Below are 14,015 nucleotides of genomic sequence, written 5' to 3'. Positions count from 1 at the left end.
TTTTTTAAGTTCACTAAGGAAAAATGTCTAAAATGCAGAAAAACAACATATTTCCCTAGAAAAACTAAAATTACTGTTTCCCAAATCATAAATTCACAGACCTAACTTTTGAAATAGAGGGGGATTGTGAGCAGCTCTCATTATGAACATGTTCTACATACTGTTTTGGGCAGAAACCCATACCACCCTGAACGCGCCCGATTTCGTCTGGTTTGGGCAGAAGCCTCAAGTTATTTTTTTCCTGGAATATTAATGAGATCTCTAATTGTAGTTCTCATTCTGTAATTTATAAGTTGGAATATAATAGGGCAAACAATGAGCTTCAGTCGTTCTGGCTTTAAGAGCTGGTACGGTTAAAGAAGCTCGATAATTTAGAAATGCTAAATAAACACAAAATAGGATGCACTGAAGTCAGCTCTATTTCTGTATCCAATTTTCTTCGCAGAGAATCTAGAGGTACTTACTTTTGGGGGCTTTGACCTGTAGGTTCCATTAATTGGAGTCTCATGGTCATAAATTTAATCATGAGATGATTTTTTCTCTTCCCTAACCTTCATCTGTGTTCTAAGATTTCATCTATGAGCATAGGATAATAATGGGTTCTGACTACAAGTCAAGCTATCCTTTAGCAAACAGGAACAATTACACTCGGTAATAAGGTTAAATAATTATTGCTAAGCTATGTGTTGCGATTACAACAGAACTTTGAAATGACTACAGTATGATTAGAATAGGAATGTGAGATAGCATGATACTTATGAATTGAACTGGAAAGTGGCTGTGCTGCTGTGTTTATTATAAATGTATCAGGATGATGGTTCATTTATTTTAAACTAGTCCAAAGCATAAAATAGGTGACAGTTGGAACAACATACTAGCTTTAACTTTAGATTTTGTGAATGGCAAAATCATCATCACCGGTAAGATAAAAGAATTCCTTTAATTCACATTGTATCAGATATTTTTATTTTTAGATACTTAAGCAGCCCTTTTTATTAAATTTATGTATTCTAATCCTATAAAATGCTGTTATATAGGCTATTTAAAAACAATATCAACCTATTTGCAAGAAACCAGTTTTATATTTTACATGTAAGGGATCTGTATTCTACAGTGAGGTTTTAGGCACTGCACTTTTACTGTGAATATTCACTGGAGAAGTGTGAATAAAGAAGAGCTCACATTTTCATAGATGAGGGAAAATTGTAATGCCACACGAGTTGGTGAAAAAAAAAGGAATTATATATAATATCTAAGTTTTGTAGGCATAGTGACTGTTTTGTTTTTGTTTTCCTTTTAATATTTAAAAATAAGTTGTTCCTATTGAAAAATAAATTGTACTAAAAAACAAAAGATATCCCCTAAATTTGCCATCATAGTACCTAACTATGTGAAGAGCCTTTAATGCATCTACAGCCCAGTACAGAATATGGAACACGGAGGTTTAAAATAAATGCTCTTTATCCTCGGTTAGAGGATGGAGTTAGAGTTAGAACAAGTTACTCCATCATGCATTAAGATCTTCTCAGACAACCTTTATAGGTCATTCAAAAATACTTTTTTGGTGTGTTCCAAGCGAACTGTTATTCATGCCTCAAACTTAGGTATGTGCCATTATGGGTATAGCCCCTTACGCAAATTTTCGTGGTTTAGTAATTTTAAAATATCAATAAAAAACAGTGCTTTGGGGTCTAATATTTACGGAACAAAGCTAATCCTTTCGGGAGTCATTCCATTTAGCTCTTGTATGAAAATGAGAAGCGTGTGAGGATATGCCACAGAGCAGGTCAGAAAGGCACAGGGAAAGGCAAGTATTCCAATTAAAGTTGGAATCAGAAGTGCAAAGGGAAAGGAGATGTTCTACAGTGGAGGGAGCAGCTGGACCAACTCCTTCCACCAGCCTTTCGCTGGCAAAGTTTGCAGTTGGGTGAGCTGGAAGCGGGTTTCGCTGCCGCCGCCGCGCGACCGGGCGAGCTCGGGCTCCCAGGTTTCCGGCCACCGCGGGAGCCGCAGCGCAAGGACACCTAGGATCGGCCGCCGTGGCCCGTGCTGTGCGAGCCGCGACTTCACCCCGAACGCCAGACGGGCCTAGGGCTGATCGAGGGAGCTCCGAGACGCTGCCACTTTCTCTCCCGATCCGCCCCCCCGCCCCTCCTCCGGCAGCTTCCGTCACCCTGCTTCTAGGAAGTGCTCCAATTAATTTTCTTTCCGGTCTTGATTGAGATTCAAATATCCTGTCCCGACCTTTCGCTGTCTGCCCTCTCTGCCCTTCTCGCCAGTGTTCCTGCCAGCAAGAGCCTCTAGTTGCAGGACTGGGCACGTTGTCTGTTGCACGCTCTCCGGAGAGCTGCTGGCCGGTGCTCCCTCCCGAGGGGGTGACCGTGCGCATCGTGCCCCGGACCCCGGCTGGACTCTTTTCCCTTCTTGGCATTGTGGCCCCTCCATTTAGTAAAGACAAGTGCGAAATGTGCGCCCGGAGATGAGCCTTCTCGGCGTCCTCCGTCCGCCCGCCGCGGTGCGGGAGGCTCCCCGGATCCTTGCCTGCGCCCCCCCCCCCCCCCCACCCCCCCCCTCCCGCGCCGCCCCGGGCCGTCCCACCACCGGTGCTCCGCCGTTGCCCGCCCCGCGCCGCACAGAGCAAGCCCTCAGCCCGGTTCGCGCGCCGGGAGAGCGGCAGCCGCGCGGGCCTGGGGAGCATCAGCGTTTCCCTCCCGGGCCGGACCCTGCTGGGCATGCTCAGTGCGCCTCCTGGAACCCGGCTCTCCCGGGGCCGGGATCAGTTCTCCGGGTTTTCGCGGCTGCCGAGGGGGCGCTGAGGAGGGGAGGCTGGGAGACAGTCAGTGCCTTGTTCCTCGCCCCCTCCCTCGCGCGGGGCTGCGGCCGCCCGCACCGCAAGATGCGGGCCAATCAGGGGCGGGGGGCGGGGCTCGGCCAGTCACGCCCTCCCTCTGGGCTTATTGAGAGTTATATCAAGAAATTCAGTTCAGAGAGGAGAGAGGAGAGGGAGAAGGAGAGAGGGGCAGAGGAGAAGGGAGAGAGCGAGAGCATGCAAGACAGGAAGGAGCGCCTCAGAGTCTCCGAAGCACGAAAGAGATAACCGATCAGGAATTTTTCGGGCAACTGTCATCCCGGAGAGCAGCCGGAGACCAACCATCACCCCAACTCTGACGTCTCCTACAAGAAGTTAGAGACTTAAGCGGTATTGACATCGGAGAGAAATGGTATGCTTGATGCTGTGGAAAATACCCCAGAGCTGAAGAAGTGCAACGGGATGTTGTGTGTGTGTGTGAAATACCAGAAGAGCCCAGACCCCGTGGGTAATAGAGACGAAATGTGGAGAGAATGACTAACGACAAATCTGTGAATTTGTTCTCTGGAGTTGCTAATTTGCCAGCCCGAAGCAACACATTTTACAAGGAGGAAACGTTTTGCTGCTTCTGATTTTCTCCCCAAACTGGTGCTACCAGATGCATGGCTTTCTATGTGTTGGAACCAATCATTCCTAACTGCAGCATACCGGGAAAGGGGAAAGGTTGAGGCAACTAACGTAAGTGTAAAGTTTCGCATGCACAATTGTAAATTTTGTGTTTAGATATGTCCTCAGTGTGGACGAGGGATGTTTGTAATTGGGTAGACGGCTGGGGCAGAGCTCACCTACTAAGCTGTATCTGCATCCCTACCTGCATCACTCTGCTGGAACTAATCGCGGGCATCAGCTACCGCTACCGTGCAGCCTAATGCAGATAAGATTAGAGCCTGGGAACTGACCAGTTCTACTCAAGTAGGTAGCTGCCTGGAGGCTTGCACCCATTTAAATTGCAGTTAGGGGAGCATCTAAGCAGAAGCCTTTTTACCTGCGTTATTGGGTTGCAGTATTTATGTGTGACAGATGTTACTAATATTATAACCAGGGATCAGGGTTAAGAAACTGCATTTTTTTTTCCCCTCTGTGCTCAGTAGAAAATATTGTGCTGTTACATGGAAATGTTAGCTGCGTTTCACTTACATCTCAACACTCTCTTCCACATCTAGGATAAGGAATCCTGTTTTATACATTTTTAAAAGTTTTAGTGTGCTTCTTAATCCAAATGGGGAGAATTTGGCAATATGGAGAAATGAGAGCAAGGTCTGGGCAGGAAATTTGAAGTCTTGGTATTGTGCTTTTAGGCAATGAGGATTATGTAGTGGCCGGTGACTATTGCTTCTGATGCTGCAGCAGCATGTCCGGATGCTTGTTTCCCAGTAAGACTGGATTAGAAGGCAGCTGAAGAACTGGGAGGAAAGAAAAAGATAGTCATTTTAGACGAAAGAGATGACTCAGTGTAGCAGAGAAGAAAAACATCACATTCGACATGTGACAAAGCAATTAGCAGGAACCATAGCTAAATACTTAGTGTTTTTCACTTGCACCTAAAAAAACTAAGGGAGCTGGGTTAGAAGCCAAGAGGCGGGTAAGACAGGGGGAGGGGAAGAAGAGAACATAAGAATGCATGTTTTGAATTAAACAGTGTCCTGAAAAACAGTCTGGGTGAGTACAGGTAAAAATAGCAGCTGTCCTTAATTCAAAAGTAGATGTATTTCATTTTCTCTGGGCAAACGCAACAAGCAGTGGCTATTTAGTGTTTTCATCCACAGAGTTAACTTGCAAACAGTGGCAGAGCAAACTGCCATGTTTACTAATATGCAGTGGGAAATGTGTTGTGATATTTCATGACCGTGTGTTTTTGTTTACTGAAGAATAATATTGTCTATACGATTGTGTTGACAGTGGCTGTCTCCAAATAAGCGATGAGATGTAATGCCTCCTCCAGTCCATGCACGCTTCCTCTTGCAATTCGTGCATCATTCCTCAGTGGAAACCCTTAAACCCTAAAATCCGGGAAAAGAAAATAAATACATTATCATGGACCTGAGGGATTTTTACCTGTTGGCTGCTCTGATTGCCTGTTTAAGGCTGGATTCTGCAATAGCTCAAGAACTTATTTACACTATTAGAGAGGAATTGCCTGAAAATGTGCCCATAGGAAACATACCAAAGGATCTGAACATTTCTCACATCAATGCTGCCACAGGGACCAGTGCCAGCCTTGTCTACAGACTGGTTTCTAAAGCTGGGGATGCCCCTTTGGTGAAAGTATCCAGTAGCACTGGGGAGATTTTCACAACCTCCAATAGAATAGACAGAGAAAAACTCTGTGCTGGAGCCTCTTATGCTGAGGAGAACGAGTGTTTCTTTGAACTTGAGGTAGTGATCCTCCCCAATGATTTTTTCAGGCTGATCAAAATAAAAATAATTGTCAAGGATACCAATGATAATGCCCCCATGTTTCCATCTCCTGTCATCAATATTTCCATTCCAGAAAATACTTTGATCAACAGCCGCTTTCCAATTCCATCAGCAACAGATCCTGACACAGGCTTCAATGGTGTTCAGCATTATGAATTGTTAAATGGGCAGAGTGTTTTTGGACTGGATATCGTGGAAACTCCGGAGGGAGAGAAGTGGCCACAATTGATTGTTCAGCAAAACTTGGACAGAGAACAGAAAGATACCTATGTGATGAAAATCAAAGTAGAGGATGGAGGCACTCCACAGAAATCCAGCACAGCCATACTGCAGGTCACAGTAAGTGATGTAAATGACAACAGGCCAGTGTTTAAAGAGGGTCAAGTGGAGGTGCACATTCCAGAGAACGCTCCGGTAGGCACCTCTGTAATTCAGCTCCATGCCACTGATGCAGATATAGGCAGTAATGCTGAAATACGGTACATTTTTGGTGCCCAGGTCGCCCCTGCAACCAAAAGACTCTTTGCTTTAAATAATACTACTGGGCTGATAACAGTTCAGAGGTCCTTAGATCGAGAGGAGACGGCCATTCACAAAGTGACAGTGCTGGCTAGCGATGGCAGCTCCACACCCGCTCGAGCAACGGTTACCATCAATGTCACTGATGTCAATGATAACCCTCCTAACATAGACCTCAGGTACATTATAAGTCCCATCAATGGCACAGTGTACTTATCTGAGAAAGATCCTGTCAATACAAAGATTGCCCTAATTACAGTTTCAGATAAGGACACAGATGTGAATGGCAAAGTGATCTGTTTTATTGAGAGAGAGGTCCCATTTCATTTGAAGGCGGTGTACGACAACCAATATTTGTTAGAGACCTCCTCTTTGTTGGACTATGAGGGCACCAAAGAATTCAGCTTTAAAATTGTTGCCTCTGATTCCGGGAAGCCCAGTTTAAATCAGACTGCCCTGGTAAGGGTTAAGCTTGAGGACGAAAATGACAACCCACCAATTTTCAACCAGCCTGTAATTGAGCTGTCAGTTTCTGAAAACAACCGACGTGGGTTATACTTAACAACTATTAGTGCCACAGATGAAGACAGTGGGAAAAATGCGGACATTGTTTATCAGCTTGGGCCGAATGCCTCCTTCTTTGATCTGGACCGAAAGACAGGAGTTTTGACAGCCTCCAGAGTCTTTGACAGAGAAGAACAAGAACGTTTCATTTTTACAGTAACTGCCAGGGACAATGGGACCCCTCCCCTCCAAAGCCAAGCGGCTGTGATAGTTACTGTTCTGGACGAGAATGACAATAGCCCCAAGTTTACTCATAATCATTTTCAATTTTTTGTGTCTGAGAATCTGCCAAAGTATAGTACTGTGGGGGTAATCACAGTGACAGATGCAGATGCTGGGGAGAATAAAGCTGTGACTCTTTCCATTCTAAATGACAATGATAATTTTGTGTTGGATCCCTATTCTGGAGTCATAAAGTCAAATGTCTCCTTTGATAGAGAGCAGCAGAGTTCCTACACTTTCGATGTCAAAGCCACTGACGGAGGACAACCACCCCGCTCCTCTACTGCAAAAGTCACTATCAATGTCATGGATGTCAATGACAATAGCCCAGTTGTCATTTCTCCACCTTCCAACACTTCTTTTAAGTTGGTGCCCCTCTCAGCCATTCCTGGCTCTGTGGTAGCAGAAGTTTTTGCCGTGGATATTGACACCGGGATGAACGCCGAACTCAAGTATACAATTGTGAGTGGGAACAACAAAGGCTTGTTTCGGATTGATCCAGTAACAGGTAACATTACTCTGGAAGAGAAACCAGCGCCTACTGACGTGGGCTTGCACCGTTTGGTCGTCAACATAAGTGACCTGGGATACCCAAAGTCTTTGCACACACTCGTGCTTGTTTTTCTCTACGTTAACGACACTGCTGGGAATGCGTCCTATATCTATGACTTGATTCGCAGGACTATGGAGACCCCACTGGACAGGAACATAGGGGACAGTAGCCAGCCCTATCAAAATGAGGACTATCTCACCATCATGATCGCCATTGTTGCAGGTGCCATGGTGGTCATAGTCGTGATCTTTGTCACTGTCCTGGTGCGCTGTCGCCATGCATCCAGGTTTAAAGCAGCCCAGAGGAGCAAGCAGGGTGCTGAGTGGATGTCCCCGAACCAGGAGAACAAACAAAACAAGAAAAAGAAAAGGAAGAAAAGAAAGTCTCCCAAGAGCTCTCTTTTGAACTTTGTTACAATCGAAGAGTCCAAACCCGATGATGCAGTGCACGAACCTATCAACGGGACCATAAGTCTGCCGGCTGAGCTGGAGGAGCAAAGCATAGGAAGGTTTGACTGGGGCCCGGCCCCTCCCACCACCTTCAAGCCTAACAGCCCTGACCTGGCAAAGCACTACAAATCTGCTTCTCCACAGCCTGCTTTCCATCTTAAACCAGACACTCCAGTCTCCGTGAAAAAGCATCATGTGATTCAGGAACTCCCTTTGGACAACACCTTTGTCGGGGGTTGTGACACCCTTTCCAAACGCTCTTCCACTAGTTCAGATCACTTCAGTGCCTCAGAGTGCAGTTCCCAAGGAGGCTTCAAGACAAAGGGCCCCTTACACACCAGACAGGTAAACGAGCACTTTTACTGGTCTATAAGTACTGCATACAAGTGCCCAGTCAACCAGTATTAACGTGCCAGTGTGTCTATTGTTTTGGTCTAACTTTAGCTTAGTCTGAAAGAGGGAAAAAAAAACTTGACCCCTTTTCTGTTCCTCTGGGGCTCAGTCAAGAATTTTTAGAACAGCTTTGAAATTTCTGAGTTCTGAGAATTACTTAACCTCCCAGTTTCCTTCAAATGGCAAAAGATGAAAAGAGGGAACGATTCCAAAAATGTCCCAAGATAATGTTTGCTGAAGAAGAAAACCTGTCCTGATATGCCAAATTCTGCTTCTGGGGTTTCCAAATTGACTGCTTCGAGATTTTTCATATTACCTTTTGATCTAAAAAGTCACCTTCAAATCCCAAGTTTTAAATGACGTTTGAAGGTCTGACCGTAATGATTTTGGAGCTGTGGTTGCTAAAGGGGTTAATTTTTTTTTAGTCTCTAAACAAGATAGTAGATTATTAAACGTACATCAGCTGTGAAGCACATGATTGTCGATAGATTACAACGAAGCCATATAGGAAGCCTTCTCTTTGATTTCAGATGATTTCATTGTAATATAGTAAATTGGGTATTGAATAGAAAGGTTGGCAAATTGTCCGTAATGGCCAAAGTACTCTTTCAAGGAAAAAAAAAAAAATAGAAGGAATGCTTTCTCCCTGATATAACCAATTTATACAGAAAAGAATGAATCCATTGTAAATAGTCTCCCATCTTAGTAATGCATAAGTGATCTGTCATAACTCATTTTAAACTGTGAAATATGCCATATGAAGAGGGATTAAGAGGCTGAGAAACTCATATTTCAACCAAATCCAGAATTAGTTTTTCTTAGGTCTAATAATTCCTTGTTAATAAAGATTTAAATGCAGCACTGTCTAATTTATTTCACTGGTGCTTGTCTGTTGCCATGAAAGTTGAGTGTCAGTAATAGCCTGTAGATGGCACTAGGGTATCATGTCGCTTGTGCTGGCCAGGTGCCAATCCCGCAGTAGCAAGAACGGGGGGAGGGAAGGATCAAGCTGGTGCTACAGCCAAAGATACCTTTTATTTAATGATAGTTGCTCTGGAGCAGCTAGCATTTAAATTCATTTGCTTGCTCTTTTGCGATCAGCTCTCACCACACCAACTTTCTAGGATTTCGTAATCCAAGTGCTATCCTTGTTGGTATGGAGTCACCCATGGCGATGGTCCATCTGAGTTTGTTGAAAATAAAGGACATACAGATTTCAGAAAATTCAGGAAAACAAAATAAATTTGCAGGATAGTATTGACAGTTGTTGCCTAGTGTTTGAAAACTCAAGAGTTTTTCCTTTGTTATGTATGTGGGGCTGGGGTGAGATAGAATGTTTTAGTGAAACTCTAGTTTCCTCTTACACTCTAGTGTTTATTGTTCTGGAATGACTTTAAGGCTTGGTAGTAATAAGATACTTACGAAAACAGTTTTGTCAATGAATCACATAGATATTTCCAGAACAGTAAGCATAATGCCTATGGATTATTATTCAACTATAATCTCCACTTTTTAAAATGGAAGATTAGATACCTAGAGCATTTTAAAAGTCCACATACTTGGAGCTTACATGCACGGATAAGTCCATATAGAAATTTTAGAGGAGAATATGAAGTTTTTCGAAAGAAGTTCAAGTTGGAAGGACGTATTTTTATGTTAACTCCCTCAGCTTTTTAAGAGAAGTTGGTGTTGTAAAATTTAGAAAATTTCAGAGCTTAGTAAAGTAAACTTATAGAAGTTGGTAAATAGTTAATCATGTAATTTATGAAGCTAAATATGAAGTTTCTATTAAAAGAAAATGGCTCTTCTAAAATTTACTTTTTAATGTGAAGGTCACTCACAATATACTGAGATTTTATGATTTGCATAATATCTTGAAAAAAGCTAACATGATGGAAACTTTTCACGTAAATTCTGAAATTTGTTTTCCAAAGGAAGAGACTGACATTCTTCCAACATCATCTTTCTTTTGATGCAAACGTGGTGTGTATTAGCATTGACGTACAGGCCCACTTTTTCTGACTTTTCTGCAAGAGTTGAAACTATATGTAGTACAGAGACATAAATGTTAAGTGCATTTCAGTGAATTATGGAAAAGATACTTTGTTGAGGCTTAGTCATAAGAATATTTGTATGACGTAATCTTTAAAATAGGATGCTGACTAATTCTCTAACTGGAACTAAAGTGCATTTTAGACATTCCTTGAGACCATGTGTCTCTGTAGGCATTTTGATGTTCAGACATAGCTATAATTCACGATTATGATAAAGAGCTATTGAAATGGCTTTGCTTTTTACCTTTTAGAAGTTTTCATGCTGAGAAGGAAAAATTGCAGTGTTGGACAAAAGGAATATTGGAAGTAGGGAGAAGTGATGGTGATAACACGATGCATAATTTTAGTATAAAAGAGACATATTTTCTATGAATGAAGAACACAAATTATACACTATCTGTTAGTTTTCCTTTTTTAACTGAACCACATGAGTGTTATCTGAAGATGTTCTAGTTAAGCTAAAATAAAAATTCTTTTTTTAGTGCCTCACTTCAACTGGTGGCTTTTATATAAAATGTGCTCCTGAAGCTACACGATTTTGAAAAAGTAGGGTTTATGACAACAAAAGCCTTCAAAGGAATTTATAAACAGTTGAGTGGGCACAGATTGCTGTTAACAGGAATAATTTTTCACTTAATGGTGCTAGGTGATGTGTGAGTAAAATCCAAGACTCTTGAGTAAAGGGTTACCGAATTTAATATTACTAATTTGTATCATCCATACAATGAAAACATAATGTCTGACTCTTGTACCATGAGTTTGCTTAGAGTGCATTGGTTCGTACTTTGTCTCCTGTTCCCCTGCTGTTTTGCCTTGTGTGACCCTGCAGCGAACATTGGAAACCAGATTCCTCATCCCCGCTCTTTCACTGAGCTTTCATTTTCTTCAAATATACCAAATCGGCCACTGGATTTTCCATGAAATAGTTCACATGAATCTTTGGAAATATCCTTAGCACTCACAAATTGAGTGCAATGTCCCTTTAAAAAAAAAAAAAAAAAGCAAGGTCATGTCTTGATATTTATTCACAAAGAAGCAGAGTTCACTGTTACAGGGTTAAGAGGATGACAACATAATCAATTCCAGTAGCACTTTAAGGGATAAAGCTCATTGGTGTATTTTTCTAAAAGGAAAATATATTCTTCATGGGATTATTATTTTTATAATGTGTGATGTTAAGTTTTCAAATTTTAGGGTGTCTCAGAATCTCCTGGAGCGTTTCTTAAAACGTGGGTTATCGGAGCCCTCTCCCAGAGGTTCTGTGTCAGTGCCATTGGGTTGGCCCCAGTGGCACTGAAAATTTACATTGCTGACGAGATATCCAGCCATGTTGGTGCTGCTAGTCCAGGGACCATACTTTGAGAACCACTGCCTCAGCATGTTGGAATCAGACACGTCAGCTCCTTTCCCTTTCAGATGATCATTTCCAGAGTACCTGCTTGTACACAGCCTCGCTCTCAGTCCGCTTATTGACAGCCGGTTTATTGTAGCTGGAGGGGCTTTACAGTAAGCTGTTTATTGCTATTTCCCAACCCGGTTGACAGCATTCGGGGAATTAATTTTCTTGGCCCCAGTGTGCTTTTTGTGGGGGGGAATGAAAATGTTTTTAGTATTTTTTTTTTTAAGTGACCTATTTACATTTGACAACTTCTTCTAGCAATAAAACAATCTGTGAGAGTTGTAGTAGAGTTTGGTTCTGGGTAAGCAGTCATGTTTAATTTTCTAAATGAAATGCTTATTTTAGAGCTTAAACATCCTGACTTCAACTGTGCATAATTGGGAGTACTGGCTCGTATATACATTTGGGTATATATTGAAGAAATTATACATTGGGAATGTGTATGCATGCTATACTCTAGTGTATACATGTACTTGGACTGTGTAAAGGGAGTTGTTGCTCTTCCCAATCATTTAGAGATACTATACTACATTTAGGATTACTTTTCATTTTTGAGGAATCCCCCGGCAGCCACTAAAATGCTATGTCCTGTAAAATGCGTGAGGCAGTCATAGAATTGCTCTTGAGGAGCATGAAAAAAATGCAATTGAGAGTGAAGGAAGCAAATCTTAACTAATGTAAAGTTAGGAAAAACTTTAAGATACTTTACTAAGTTTTGCAGAATATTATTGTCCGTTGAACCTGAGAGGCACATGGAGAAAAATTGCTCTCCCAAGTGCAAGGGTTTTTTTAAAGCATTGTCAGTTGTGATTTTTATTTCTACTCCTTCCCTTTGGCTAACTAAGTGCCCTATGACCATGAAATCAGTATGAGGCAAAGGATACCCGGAGCCCTTGGATTGACAGGAATTTGAAGTGAGGATGGGCCATCTATTCAAACTAGTTATCTTTCCTCTTGGCTTTGTGAGACAAATACTTGATTTTTTTTTTTCAACTTGACACAGCCAAACTATGAATTTCAAGGTGCATTTTAGTATTCATTGCTAATAACCTTAAGGAGAATAAAAATAAAAGTTGCCACTATATTAAGCATAGATGTGTCCTCTGATTACTGAATATGTGTTAACACAGAGAATATAATTTCTGTAGTTAAAATACTATCTCCTAAATATTGCAATTATTTCTATATATAGAAACACTCTAAACTGATGTTCCCTTAGTTTCAGATGAGTCGTCCTTATAGTGTCACGGAACATCATTAAAATTACCTTGCGAGTATTGTACTTGTGATAATGTGTTATATTTTTATGATATATGTATAGTCTTATTAAATATTTCAAGCTATAATGCATCTTCTCATAATAGCACAAATTAAAATATATGTGAAATAGTAAGAGAGAATTTAGATTTAACAAAAAACCTCAAACCTAAAATCACATCTCCTCATAAATAATTGTGAATTAGTTTCATTCTTGAACTTTCATTTTTCATGTTAACACACACGAGATGTGTGTAAACTGTGCCCCAAATATTAGAAATGGCCTCTTATTGAATTATTTTTCATATTACATTATCTTATCTGACAGTACTGAGGTATGAAAGTGAGACCTGTAAATTATTTTTTCAGAAGCTCTATTTCCCCAGTTTTACTTTGTTATTTAGGTTTTTTGATTTCCAATTGTTTATTGCTTGGGTGGGAATGCAGAAGTCCCCCAGATGCTAAAAACTGCAGTGTTTGTGTTGGGCTAGCTGTCCCAGATTGAGCGTCTATAGGATCCAGGGACATGTCAACTGTACTGCCCTTGTTTAGTACTTCCTCAGTTTGACTCTATCAGAGTTGAACTCTTAGCTTATGCATTGTTACAGACCAAAACAAAACTGAGTTTTGTGGATTATTTACCACTTTCATTTAAAAATCCCTGCAGTAAATATTCTATGAATTTAGGGTGGTTTTTCTTGATGGAGATCCTTTATTCAAACTAGTCTGTCGCTAATATCAACCAATCAATTACTATCTTACATGGTCAACATAACTGGGAACTAAGAATTATTTAACATAGATTTTAAAATTTTGGCTTTCTTGATGGTTGACTTTATGGTTAATATATTTTCCAGAATTTCACATACCAGGGCCCTAAATTTGCCATTTTAGTTTTGTTTTGTTTTGTAGTCACAGGTCAGATGTTAGTGAGAATTTAGGACTGCAAGTCAATGAGATTACTCTGAAGTTTTCAGTATCTCGAGGCATAGGAGTTCAATAGCCAATGTTGCTAAGGTGATACATCTTTTGTAAAAGTTAGGACCTCCCAAATCTGCATTGGATCAAAGAGGAAAATCCAAATCTAGAAAGAAGATCTCTCATGTAAAGACTCTGCTGTTTGAGATTTCATCGGTTATTTCAGATAGCTGTTCAATCTGTCAAACATTTCATTTGGAAAGGAACACATGCTTTTTACCTTTGTTTGATACAAACCTATTGGGCTGTCAGTCATCGGAAACATAGAACAAGAAAGACATATTACTATGATTGACATTTTGGTTTTGATTTATATTCTTTTTTCCCCGAAGACAAGATT

At 41.2% G+C, this 14,015-nt stretch overlaps 1 protein-coding gene across 6 annotated transcripts in view; it reads left to right on the top strand.

Moving 5' to 3' along the window:
- Positions 1 to 2,991: 2,991 nt before the first annotated feature.
- PCDH9 (protocadherin 9) overlaps positions 2,992 to 14,015 on the top strand; it is an 890,080-nt gene continuing 879,056 nt past the window's right edge. For all 6 annotated transcript variants that reach the window (XM_059377537.1, XM_059377535.1, XM_059377534.1 and 3 more), the window contains exons 1-2: positions 2,992 to 3,547; positions 4,769 to 7,939. In XM_059377537.1, the coding sequence (XP_059233520.1) occupies positions 4,904 to 7,939 (3,036 nt within the window). In that variant the 5' untranslated portion in view covers positions 2,992 to 3,547; positions 4,769 to 4,903. The remainder of the gene's footprint in view (positions 3,548 to 4,768; positions 7,940 to 14,015) is intronic.

Source organism: Mustela nigripes, chromosome 15 (assembly GCF_022355385.1).
Source record: "Mustela nigripes isolate SB6536 chromosome 15, MUSNIG.SB6536, whole genome shotgun sequence".
NCBI lineage: Eukaryota > Metazoa > Chordata > Mammalia > Carnivora > Mustelidae > Mustela > Mustela nigripes.
This window is presented reverse-complemented; position numbering and strand designations above follow the sequence as displayed.